We start from the raw sequence: 14,064 nt of genomic DNA, 5'->3' as shown, positions 1-14,064 counted from the left end.
ATTATCTTAGTTAGGCCAAATTAAAATGCTTATAGTCAGTCCTTATTCTCCTTGATTTCACTGCAGCCTTTTCAGTTGTTCATGCACTTTTGTTGTATTTATGTCATGACCTAGAGCCATTGGGTTCACATCTTATTTCTCAAACTGGTCATTTAATGTGGTACCTGGAAATCATGTATTTTCCCCTGTGGTTCCACAGAGTTGTTGTTTTTTAATAAACTATCTTTAGGCTACCTCACCACTTTGAATGGTTTTCAATATCAGTTTTTTGATCATGATAATGAGCTGTATTTCTCAACTCTGACATTGAACACTGTATTACAGCATATTGTCCAGCTATTTTAGCATGGATGCTTTGTTGCCACCTAAAACTTAACATGGCAAAGACAGAGGTACTTACTTTTCCTCTGAAAAATTTACAACAGTCATTCTCCACCACTGATAATAATGTCTGCATTTATTTTTTAGTCCTTTGCCTTTTGTTCCTCACAATGAAGTTGTAGCATATAATGGTTGCTCATTATATTACCTTAGTCCTCTGGTTTTGCTTCAACATTCTGCTGCTAAGGTAATTTTTTGGTCTGTTGTTTTGATCATAGTCCCTCATTTTTGATATATCTTCATTAGTCATTCATTCCTTCTAGGATTCAGTACAAACTTCTTGTTTTAACATCAAAAAACCTACACAACATAGCTCCTATCTTTCATTCCTTGTTTATTCTTACTGGCCTGATTGTGATTAGCAAACTATGAATTCTAGACTTTTTACCTAACCAAGAATTTCTTCTTTGGCTCAGCTTTGTCCTTTTTCACTTGCTGTAGCAGAGTCTTGGCTTTGCTTCCCTGAACATTTGTGAACTGCTTTTTCCATTGCTATTTTAAAATCTCAATTAAGAACTGTCTTGTTTTTCAAACCTTTTGGGATTTTTGCTAAGTACAGTATTTTTTATAATCTTGTATATTTTGATTATATGTATTGGTCAATTCGATTTCTATTATATTGGGGTTTTTTTTGCATATATCTGGATAATTTGTTTTGCAATTGCATTGTAGTTTTATATGTTATTATTCTTCCATTCCCTTTGTGTGATGTGTGTGCATACACATATATTTCAGATTGTATGCCTTTGGCAGGATTCATGGTGAACAACATATAAATATCTTTAAAGGTCTAAAAGATATGCATTAACAAACTGAAGAGCAAAGATGACTGTTCAACAAAACTGGCATAAGAAAGGAGACCACAGGCTTTAAACACCAATAAAACCAAATATTTGGAAAGGAAGGAGACAGAGTTGTGGCAATGCAAAGAAACTGTCAGCAATAAAGAGATAAATTACTTTGGCTATTTTGCAAATTGCAAACTACATTTTTCATCATACCTGTAAGGGACAGGTTTTCCCGTTTCTCCTTCATATCCTTTATTCTCTTCTCCATTGCACTGCACTGATTCCTTATTTTACTTGCTGGGCTGTAGGCTAACGAACCATTGTCTTCAAATACTAAAACTGGTGTATCAATTTCTGCAAAATATGGATTAAAGTATAAACTGATAGGTTTTTAAAAAGATTCTCCATATCAACAGCAGACAAATTTGTTCCAGAGATTGCTTAAGATAGACTTGCATAACATATGGCCCATGGGCCACATGCACCCCTCAGGGTGGCCTGAGGAGGTAGCCACTCTTACTGGTTCTCCTGGGGGAACTCTGCACTATCCTCGCAATAGAGAGGAGGGCAAAGACTCAGTCAGGCCATACTTCCTCATTCTGTGAAGGCTGGCAAGGGAGAAGGGGGGTGGGGACACTCAAAGACATGCTGCCTAGAATGCTTAGACAATGACACCATATTTTTAGCCTTATGTGGGTTATTTGAGGCCCAGGAAAGGCATTTTTCTACTTGGAAGTAAACTGGATGCTGACATAGTTTATTTTTTGTGTGAAAAGGGGCCTCTTCTGGGCCTAAAAAGCCCTAGGAGACCCCGACCCCCCCCTTAATCATTTTGGTACAGCTCCCACCATGCCTAAAGGGATCATAGGATCTTTTTCAAGAGGAAATTTCTAACAGATTGCTAACTGGAGCGCCATATCGTGACAGGATGACTCCCATGCTGCAGCAGCTCCACTGGCTGCCAGTCTGCCTCCAGGCTAAATACAAAGTGCTGGTCGTTGGTTCAGGTCCAGGCTATTTGTCTGATTGCATCTCCTACTATGTCATCATGAGCGCTGCGGTGTTTGGAGGAGGCCCTGCTCTCGGCCCCACGCGTCTCAAGTGTGGCTGGTGGGAACAAGAGAGGGGGGTCTTCTCCATGATTGTTCCCCATCTCTGGAACTTCCTCCCTTAAGAAATAAAAATGGCCCCCACCCTTCTCTCCTTTAAAAAACGCTCGAAAATGCACATAAGCACTTTAGCGTTTGGAGAAGAGGAGGACCAGGACACTAAATTAGATCCATTAGATTGCTGGCTAATGTATAGCTCCCATAATTCCTGACCACTGGACAAGCTGCCTAGGGATACTTCTGGGAGCTGGAATCCCAAACACCTAGAGGGCTACAGGTTGAAGAGGCCTGATCTAGACCAATGTTCCCCAACCATTTTTGGACCGTGGCCCCTTTCTGACCTTGTTTCCTCCCTGTGCCCCCCCCCCCCCATCCTCCTGGTGGCAAAGTAGGTTTTTAAACATTTTGTTTGTAAACAGAACAAGTTTTATTTTATTTGTTTTAATGTATAGAAAAAACAATAAAGTTTATACTTTAAGTAATTCTTGATTAATGTAACCTTTGTGATGACCAGAAACAAGCTTTTTTTGTATATGGTTCTATTGCTCTGAGGGATAACCAAAGATCATTCCTGTCCATTATGCTAAACCTATTAGGCTGAGTAACTAATTCACACAACTGAAACCTGATTCTACGAAATATGAAATAGAAAATGTTATGAAAAATTTGACTTTACCTCAAAGCTGTGGAAACTTTTTAGATATTGTACTCCTTACCCAAAAAAAGTCTCACTTTTCTCAATGGCCCCACATTAAGAACCTCTGCTCTAGAACATTCTTAGTGCAACATTGATACTCAACATCTCCTACAGAGCAATGTTTGGGATATATATCACATAAATCTGGCCACAAAACTAACCAAAAATGGTAAGTGGGTGGCACTTCTGTTTGTGAACTGTGGATTGCCAAAGTTCATCCCCTGGTCAATGTCCTGTTCTGTTCAACTGTGATGTCACTCTTATTAAGTACTGCATTTAAAGGAAGCCAATTTTAAGCAACCTTAGGAGTACATACGGCTTCAAATTCAATAGTACTCCAGTGTATTCCTCAGTATGAAAAGACAAGAAACCTAAATTGGGGAGGGGTCAGAGGTTAGGATAGAAGGGTGTTTTGTTCTGACTCAGAACTATATTGGAGGGGTGAGAGGTTCAAAGGTGGTTCTTCACATGGTAGTGGTGATGTGCTTTTTGCTGCCTCCAAAGAATCCTCAGCAGATCAGGAACTCATTTTACTGAGCATTCTCCTGGCCCAACCAAATGGAATGAAAGAACTGTTTGATCCCTAATCTATCCCTCTATTGAACTGTGGGAACAAAAGGGAGGTCCTTACAAAGGAGGATTTGGGAAATATCTGCACAGAAAAATGTAAGTGCTCTCTTTCCATTTTTTTGAACGCCTCCCTCCAGAAGGAATCAATCAATGAAAAGAGAAAAAAGATAGAATAAAGTTCTTTTTGTTCTCTTCCTTTTATCTATCCACAGTTATCTCCTTTTAAAAATTTCACAGATGTTTACACAAACCAATATTAGTTTGGAAACACAATTGCAGAATGGTATCTTAATTCTATTGTCAAGGTTCGCAATCCCCCAGCATTTTTGTGTGAATGGTTTCAAAAATTAACAATGTGAACAAATCATATACTTGCCTATTGTTGCTTTCTGTACTGCTAATTCTTTAGCCATAATTTCCAACCTTTTCTGTAGTTTCCTATCATTTTGCGGAGATTTTTCAGTAAAATCTTTGGGCTGCATGCATTTATGCTAAAAAAAAAAAGATTTATGACACCGATCTATTTATCTTTCAATAACAATCCACATTTGGCACATGATCTAAGAACCAGATTTGTTAACCATCAATTTGATTAATTATAAAAGTTCTACAAAAAATCAGGAGATACATATTAATTCCCAAATTGAATTTTGAATATTTATTAGTAAATAAAGTCAATCAGAAAAACATAAAGTGTTAAACCATCAATTGATTTGATAATCCGGAGAAATAAATAGATGACCTTCAGCCTTTTCCACAATTGTTTCCCACATACTTCCCTTCTTCAGCTAAGGGAAAATGAGTGTGATGGACCTCCTTTATTTTTAAAGGGCCTTTGCAGGCAAGCAATTTTAAATTTTTGAAAGACAATCATTTCTCATTTTCAGAGAGGTGGGGTTAGCAGCACTATAAGAAACCTGCAAGGTATACAGTTGTTCAGAAACAGAAACGTACTGAACTTTTCAAAGATAGGAGAAAAAGGGCGTCAATTTGGAAAAACAAATAGAAATAAAGGGCAGATATTACCATACCTAATTGTGCTTATGCGTTTTGAATTGAATACTATTGCAAGTCTCAACCAGAACAGACCCAATGAATTCATTATATGTGTACTTACTCAACCATTCAACAAGTGATTCCCTGGGTATGCTGTGGTTAAAAATACCAACAAGAATCTGGTGTTTATACTACATGCTACTAGTATTTGGATTGCATTTGTAAAATTCCTAGTTTCAAAAAGGAGTTGGGTTCAAATCTCTAATACATAGGTTGGGATTTGTTTACAGAGGACCTTGAGATGAATTAATAGACATTTGTAACAACAAATCTGAGTCCACTAAAGACCAAGAAGAATTACAGATTTCAAGTGACATACACACCTTTTTAATAAACAAAGGTAATCCTTCATTACTATTTTTGGCTGGGTACAATGACTCATCAACATGAGAACCAGTTTCTCGGCATCTGAAGAGAATAAAAATGTTATTAAATGCAGTGGTTTAGTTGGATTTATTGCTGTACTTGAGAACAAATTGATATTGCAAATTACTCCTGCTCATTCTGATAGTTGAAGTGAACTATCTTCAGATCAGTTCTCATCTGTTTTCCCTACAATATCCAAAATCTCTATGGAGCATATCTTGTACAAAAAACAGAAGGTTATCAAATAAGCCGCTTGTTTGCTTGTAAAAGTCACATTTGAAATGCCACAGTTTCTATTTTGATTCATCTGAATTAAGATAGAGCACAAAACTGTAAAGAGCTAATAATTTAGACACAAGATAGGGAAGAAACAGAGAATCTTTAAGGACAAAGGTCACATTCCTGAGTTTTGCTGGCAGCCAGAATCCAAGCAAAGCAAAGTCTTAAATGTCATTCAGGTCAATCACTTTGTTTTACATTCTGAGAAGCAAAACCCTTCATGTCCCCAACTTTTTTGTGAAAGTATTAGAATTTTAGTAGCATATACCAAGCCAGTTCTAAATCTGATAGATCTCTGGCTCATTTTCCAAACCCTGAAAACTCAAGCATACAGAATTATCCAGATGCTTACAGAAACTTTTTCCAAACACTGAAGGGAGTATTCCATATGCATGCCAAGAAATCACAACCCTCTATGACATGCACAATCGAGTAAAACAACCAAAACAACTTTTGGGAGAAAAATGCATGTGGTAGAATGTAAAAGAAAGCAAATAAACTGAATAGCAATGAAACCTATTATTCTTTCCTAGTCATGGCTTCTTCCCGATGAATTCTGCTAACTCATTATGTCTTATATAAAAATGTAAAAAAATGTTTGCACACAACATCATTACACAGTGGGCCCCACCGTACCTGTGGGCTCACAATTGATTCAATCCATTGCATACACAATATTATGCATATGGATTCATGGTGAGGAAAATATCAGCTGTTCAATTCTGCCTTTGAGGCAGTGGGGTTCTTTCTTAAAACAAAAACTGGCAGGGCTTTCCTGCACCTCCGCTCCTGACATAAGACATTTTTCATCGGGACATATAGCCTCATATTCTCAACCTCTCTGCAAAGTACAGAAATCCGGTAATGAGACTGCAAATGCAAGATGAGGCTTATATGTTTTGATTAAAAAGGTTGCAGGACAGCTGTGGAAATGACAACAACCCTGACCTTCTTCAGACTATCTTGCCTACCATGCTATTACCTTCACTAATGCCCTACCCTATTTTTAATAGAGACTTGAACATGCACATTTTTTACATTCTGGGGATGGGGGTGGTGGTCCTGGAACCTAGGAATACCAGGAACTCACTGTAGATTCGATGACTTTACTATTTCCTAAACACACACCTAGGTAGGCTTGGCATAAAATCAAGACGCTTTTAATGCATAATTTTAAGGAACAACCTACAATTTTGTAAACTGAATTTTGTCTGAAACAAGACCCAATCACTAGGTTGCTATGAGTTTTCCGGGCTGTATCACCATGTTCCAGAAGCATTCTTTCCTAACATTTCACCCATATCTATGGCAGGAATCCTCAGAGGTAGTGAGGTTTGTTGGAAACTAGTCAAATGGGGTTTATATATCTGTGGAATGTTCTGGGTGAGAGAAAGAACTCTTGTCTGTTTGAGGCAGGTGTGAATGTTTCAACTGGCCACCTTGATCAGCACTGAAAAGCCTTTCAACTTCAAGGTTTGGCTGTTTTCTGCCTGGGAGGAATACTTTTTGGGAGGTGTTAGCTGGCCCTGTTTGATTTATGTCTAGAGTTCCCCTGTTTTTAGAGTGTTGTTCTTTATTTACTGTCCTGATTTTAGAGTTTTTTAATGCTGGGAGCCAAATTTTGTTCATATTCATGGTTTCCTTCTTTCTGTTGAAATTGTCCACATGCTTGTGGATTTCAATGGCTTCACTGTGTAGTCTGACATGGTGGTTGTTAGAGTGGTCCAGCATTTCTATGTTCTCAAATAATATGCTGTGCCTAGATTGGTTCCTCAAGTGCTCTTCTATGGCTGACTTCTCTGGTTGGACTAGTCTGCAGTGCCTTTCATGTTCCTTGATTGGTGTGTGGTCAATGCTGCAATTGGCAGCCCCTATGGAGACTTGTCCACAGCTGCATGGTATACAGTAAAGAGGATCCCTCTCCCCGCTGACATCACAAGACCCAAACACTTCATTCCTCGCATTTGATCTAACAGTTCTCTAATGCTAGCTTTGTTGTGTTACCTTAAAATAGTGTTTTTCTGTATATGTTCAAGGAACTATATTTTCCCTCTTCAGCTAAATTTGACCTTATTGGATACAAGTGTCTTTCTGTCTCTCTTTCTTAGAAATTTGCCACAGTTGCTATGTGATGAACATTGATCCAGGTACCTCCACTTTAAGTACCATTCCATTTCTTCTAACATATTTTAATGACAAGCATGACACTGGAGACTAACCTTTCCTGGAGATGGTTTACTATTAATTATCATAAATCCTAGTAGCAAATTCATTCCCTGGGGGAATGTAGTCAAAATGGTACCAGTCAAAAAGCTGCAACAGTCAACACACTCAGAAAAAAATGTGTAAACAGAAAAAAAATATTTAGAACACTGAGAATAACCCAATGGGCATGAGACCATTCTCCTAGAAGGGAAAATGGATAACTGGTATATTGAACCAAAGCACTCTGGACTGTAAAGTTTTTGTGCAAATCTGTCTGTATATCCTAATAGCAAACCATAAACTGTAATTACTGCACAATAAAAATAACTATGCCAAGAAAGAAGGAATATTAGCAAACTTGGGAGAATGCAAGATTTTAGAAAGCAGAAGAATGCATTTGTAGAAAAAAACATGAATTAAGCAGGTAGAAACCTCCTAAACTAGATTACCATAGATTAAATCTGCTCAGGTTCCATAGCTATTGGAAGCAGAGGGTGGAGGGATGGATAAAGGGACAAGAAACAGAATGAAGTATAACTGAATATCCCTTAGCTAACATATTTTGTTTAGGACCAGAAGTGTTTGGGATTTCAGGTTTTGTTTTTTGTTTTAATGCATATATGTACATAATGAGGTATCTTGAAGATGAGACCCAAATTCACCGATAATACAGTATACACATCTTAAAAACAGCCTGATACAAGTACCAATACCCCAAAATTGTTCACATGGGTGATTGAGATAATTTCACCTTTGCTTTCTGTGGGTTCAATGTAAAGTTTATTTCATAGAAAAAACTTTGTTTCGTGCCACTATCTCAGACACCCATACAGACAATTTTGGGGTATATTAGAAAAGAGCAGGACTAGCTAGCTTGAACACTGAGGAAGAGCACATTCCATGATGAAACATTTGGTTACATATAGCCTGAAATGCAATTTCTAGGATATTGATGAATGTGTGATAGTCTTAGACACTACCACTTGAGTACTGAGAGTGCATGTGCAAATGTCCCAGATGTCAGTGCAAGAAAAGGAGTTCCACAACAAATATCGACACTAAGTGTTCCTTTCAGAAGAACTGCATGATTTTAGCGACACCTAGTGATCACTGTTGTAAAGCACAAATTATATTAACATCCTCAATATTTGGCATTTCTTTCAATTATGGGGGTGAAAATGTACAGTAGTCTCGCTTATCCAATATAAACGGGCCGGCAGAATGTTGGATAAGTGAATATGTTGGATAATAAGGAGAGATTAAGAAAAAGCCTATTAAACATCAAATTAGGTTATGATTTTACAAATTAAGCACCAAAACATCATGTTATACAACAAATTTGACAGAAAAAGTAGTTCATTACACATTAATGCTATGTAGTAATTACTGTATTTACGAATTTAGCACCAAAATATCACGATATATTGAAAACATTACTACAAAAATGCGTTGGATAATCCAGAACGTTGGATAAGCGAGTGTTGGATAAGTGAGACTCTACTGTATTTGTCATGAAAATACTGGTCTGATTTGTTAGCTGTGCCGTGAGATGAAATTTCAAAGTTTAAATATTTTGGAAGGACAGTATAGGTCAGACAACTGTCATTTCCCTTGCATATTTGTTGTAAATCTCTATAATGAAGACTTCTTTATCAGTGTCATAGTTATCAGCATTTTGATAATATTTTGCTAATTTTTTTTGTGCGTGTCAGGAGTGACTTGAGAAACTACAAGTTTCTTCTGGTATGAGAGAATTAGCTGTCTGCAAGGACGTTGTCCAAGGGACGTCCGGTTGTTTGATGTTTTACCACCCTGTAGGAGGCTTCTCTCATGCCCCTGCATGGGAAGCTAGAGCTGACAGATGGGAGCTCACCCCGCTCCCCAGATTCGAACCACCAACCTTTCGGTCTGCAGTTTTGGTCATTGCGCCACCGGGGGCTCCATGGCCATTCATGGAATACAATATAAAACAAATTAAAAGAGATCAGCTATTTAATTTTGTAGGTGGCACACATGTTCCGTCTGGAAATGATGATCAAAATAACTTTCTGAATAGTTATAAAATGTACTTAATGTTGATTCATTTATCAGTTATGTGGGCAGTTTGTTAAGAATTAGTTGGATTTTATTTGTAACCACTTACATATTTCTTTCAATATCTGGTTTGTCTTTTCCTTTATTGTTGTTACACGCTGGTAGACCACTATTTCCTTCTATCTTCCTACTGTCAATTATGTCCACCACTGTAACAAACAGACAGCAGGTCTCTGATGTGTCATGCAGCCATAATGTTTAAGCATACTTTTAATAGCAATATCATAAAAATTGAATTTAGGACATGTCACTTGCAAAGCATATGTTCTACCTCTGAATTATGTGCAATCTATAATATAAGCCTCCTTTGGGATACTCAGTTTGGAATCTGACATAACTGTGGCCAGCTGTTTTCGCCTGTAATTATTTTATTCAAATATAAAATATTCATGTTGATGGCACTAACATCTTTCAACATGATCTTTTCTGGCACATTTCAAGAATGTATTAAGACTTACTTTTCAACCCAAAGTACTGACACCAATTTAATCCCAGCCTTTTGTGCTCTATTCCATGTAGACGAGAACCCATCTTTAAAAATTACATGAGTCACTTGCTTGTTGAAATGCTTGGAAACCTACAGAACATAAAGGAAAGAACATAAAGAACGTTAAGAGGTTACCTAGAAACTCTTCCTCAAAACTAAGGTCATTGGATATACTAAAAATAATACATGTTTATTCCTTTGTCAAAGTATCTACAGCTTTCAAAACAATGTTACAATTACTATTCTTCCCCGGCAAGTTGTACGCAGTCCGATGGAAATCTCCAAGTTCACTGGCATCCTCTGTCAGCAACATTGCCTAAAATAATCAACCCTGTTATCTTATTTCTTCATTTATATAAATGACTTAAGTAGAAACACTATTGGGAAAATGCCTTAAAATTCAAGGGCGTTTGGCTGCTCAGATCCCACATATCTAAAGTATTTTGGATCTTGCAATATTTCTAGTCACAGATTTACAGAGACAATGAAATTAATGCTTACATTCCTCAAAGGAATGAGTAAGCAGCATACAGGCATATACTGTGACATCTCAGTGTCATTCCTCATCCGCTGACCTACTGTTGTGACTGCGCCTTCGGGGATTATGGTTGATGGTGATGGGATTCGAAGAGGAAGAAAAAACCCTTGTCGTGATGAGGGTTCACTGGAGGAGTTGCGCAGGAAGCGACTTAGAGAGCTTAATGGGGGATCTTCTGAGGAAGATTCAGATGGGGAGTTTGGGGAAATGGATGCTGAGGAACAGGTGGTGGCTGGGGAAGTGGGCACTGAATGGGCACAGCCACCGGAGATGTCTGGGGATTTGGGGCCTATGGATACTGCTGAACCTGGGGTTTCTGCAGGAGCAGATCCCACTTGGGATGCTTGGAGAAGGGAGGATGGTTCTTTAAGTGTTCATGGGGCTAAGTGTGGGACGGATGATTGGGACTCCGACGAATTGTTAGGCACTCCTGATCCACGAGCCCTAGCTGTGTGGAGTTCGGACTCTGAGTAGATTTGGGACACCTGGTGTTTGGGTGTGAGTGTTTGGTCACCCAAGAGGAAGGGGAATAAAATGGGAATGTTTGGCCACTGCACTTTGCGTGTGGCAAGGTGTTGCTGAGGCGCCATTGGGATCTCTGTGCTTTCGCGAAGACTGGACTTGGACTGTGATTCGGATCTGCTGATACCATCGTTGCTTGGCTCTTTGTGCCTTTTCGTGGACCTGGTTTGGATGACTGCACCCTCTTTGGACTCTGGATTGAATTTGACCTGGCTTCTGTCTTCGCCCTCTGACTGACGACTACTCCCGGCTTCTGACTACTGGTTTGCCCTTCGGAATTTGCTGCTGCCTCCTGACCTGACCTTGGATTCTCCTGACGACGGCTATTCATCATCCCTTTGAAGCTCTCGGCTTTATCTGCACCGTGGAAGCAGTTTACTGCACTTCTAGTTTGTTTTGTTTTCAAACCAGTTTGGTGTTTTTCTTTTGGGAGCTGTCCCTTTAAATCCGCAGAGCCGGCTGGCTGTTTCAGAAACTGTTTGGAGCCAAAAGAGGCTTTTGCACTTTCAGTTATACTTTGCAGCTTCGGGAAGGTTTCAAGTCTTTGTTTATTTTGCATATTTTCTAGCAGTCAACTCAATTTGTTCTCTAAAGCTGAACTGAAGCGTCTTTTAGTTTTTATTGAATGCCAGCATGGAAAAATAGCTTGGCTTGTTTTTGAGTTATATTTTTGTCCGAACTACTCTTGAAACACTGATAAGTGAAGTGTTTCAAGGACACCCTCTGTGTTTATGTTACTTTTGGCTTATCTTCTGAATAAACTCTGTTTTGTTTGTTAACTGGCGTCTGACTCTTGACACCTACTGGACATGCCTTCCATCCCCTCCTGTTCTTGGACCCTGAAAGGCCTGCAACCATCAGAAGAAAAGCCTAAGAAGGATGCAAGCAGGCAATTAAATACCCAACTTACAACTCACAAGTGATTAAGATGAAAGCTGATGGAAATAGTAACAGTCCAATGAGAAACTGACAATATTAACTTAAAGCACATGTGTCAAACACAAGCCCCACAAGCCAAATCTGGCCCACGTCTTTTTATGTAGCCCATGAGGCTTTCAATGCCAGCGCAACATAGTTACATTTATATAACTAATTACAACCAGCCCTTTGAAGGCAACTATACGTCTGATGTGGCCCTTGGTGAAAATGACTTTGACATGCATGCCTTAAAGTAATATTTTATGTCTAATGTGAATACTTTTTTTTGGGTTGAAAAGTGAGAAAATATTTTTAAAATAATTAGTTAACAGTGACCCTCTAAACAACAAAATATAATAACAATTTATGATAAAATCCATGACTCTGGATCTATTTCAGTAGATATTTAATCATGATCCTATCCTCTCAATCCAGAGCTGCTGCTACTAAAGCTACTGAAAATAAATGAATAAAGCCACTCTATAATTTAAAATAAATGATTTGAAGGGGAAAATTCTCATATTTCAAAAAGTTTAAGATTATTTTTAAAGTTGCTTAATAAAGTGATTTGACTATTGCATAATAATGCCTGCAATGTTATAACCATGTTTGGATTTCACAAATAGATAGAATTCACAACCTGTGCATGCTCCTCAGCAGGAATGTTTTCTTTTGTACATTTTGGCTGAATTCTAATCGCCAAGACAGCTGTTCTGAATACAAAGCCTTGGGGGATTGATACTGTCTTTACTTCTACATGTTGAATGATCTTGACATGAGATCCCTGGGGACAATGAGCAACAGCCCTTTGTTTCACAGCTGAGATGAACCTCTTCACAGCTCAGCAGCAATGAAAGTAAAAGAGGGCATGGAATCTGTGGAATTATGATTTTAAAAAACAGCTAACACCTTTTACATATTTTCACTGAATATTAATGAATACCCAATGTTATATTATCATTGAACAGCTGTACTGATGATGCTTTATCAAGAATGAGAAGACTTTTTTCAATTTAGAAAATGTGGTGATGCAATAAATGACAAGAAAAGAAATGAAGAGATAAACAACAAAAGAATATGAAAACAGAGAAACGTAAGTGAAATTACATTAAAATGCTGTATTTACTTAGCCAGTATTAGGAGTCATGCTTAAGACTTCACAAAAAATGGCTTCATGCATTTGTACATGTGCTGATATTGCAATGTTTATATTAGAAAAGTCCACAAATGATAACAAGTTGTTGTCCATACTAATAAACCATTAGCTTCCAATAAGCCAGATATAAGTTATTGAGAAAAAAGAAGTTTGGATTATAGATGGGGCAATCCCTGAGGACAGCAGAATTGTAAACAAAGAGATTGAAAATATGAAATATTGAAACCAACAAATCAAAATTTGGTATTTCTAGGAAAAGAAAACATTCCTGATTCTATCTCTGAATGATAGTCATTCTGGAAGCTATTCCAGTGCTTGACCACTCCAACAACTATCATGTCAGACTACACAGAGAAGCCATTGAAATTCACAAACATGTGGACAACTTCAACAGAAAGGAGGAAACAATGAAAATGAACAAAATCTGGCTACCACTATTAAAAAACTCAAAAATCTGAACAGTAAATAAGAAGCAACATCCTGAGACATGGGCACTAGGGGCAGTTAACAAAGAATGCCCCCAGGCAGAAAGTAGGTAGTAGATGTAGCCATTAAATGCAAATTAGGGTGATTATCTGCAACATTTACACTGGCCTCCAACTGACAAGAGTCCTTCCCTCACCCTGGACTTCCCACAGATATATATAAACCTTGGCAGAGAAGGCTAAAGATCTTATAAAATTACAATTCCCATAACTGACATGACTTTGAGACATGTGAGTTAAAGTGGTGTCAAACTGCATTAATTCTATGGTGTAGATCCAGCCTTTTGAATATAGATGGGAAAGAAATCAATGTCCTTTTGCCTCCTCCAATGTTTGGCTTGCCTAACTTGTACATGAGGAACAAAGTTAACCATGGACTGAATATTTTAGTTTAGTTTAATTTTATAAAATTT

General features: G+C 38.0%; 1 protein-coding gene across 3 annotated transcripts in view; it reads right to left on the bottom strand.

Annotated features, from left to right (window-relative positions):
- The window catches only part of mcph1 (microcephalin 1), a 137,650-nt gene that overhangs the window by 120,584 nt on the left and 3,002 nt on the right, over positions 1 to 14,064 (bottom strand). For all 3 annotated transcript variants that reach the window (XM_008118033.3, XM_062982906.1, XM_062982913.1), the window contains exons 3-6: positions 10,004 to 10,122; positions 4,925 to 5,009; positions 3,922 to 4,036; positions 1,383 to 1,523 (exon numbers count right to left, since the gene is read on the bottom strand). In XM_008118033.3, the coding sequence (XP_008116240.1) occupies positions 1,383 to 1,523; positions 3,922 to 4,036; positions 4,925 to 5,009; positions 10,004 to 10,122 (460 nt within the window). The remainder of the gene's footprint in view (positions 1 to 1,382; positions 1,524 to 3,921; positions 4,037 to 4,924; positions 5,010 to 10,003; positions 10,123 to 14,064) is intronic.

The sequence above is a fragment of the Anolis carolinensis genome, chromosome 1 (assembly GCF_035594765.1).
Source record: "Anolis carolinensis isolate JA03-04 chromosome 1, rAnoCar3.1.pri, whole genome shotgun sequence".
NCBI classification, from domain to species: domain Eukaryota; kingdom Metazoa; phylum Chordata; class Lepidosauria; order Squamata; family Dactyloidae; genus Anolis; species Anolis carolinensis.
This window is presented reverse-complemented; position numbering and strand designations above follow the sequence as displayed.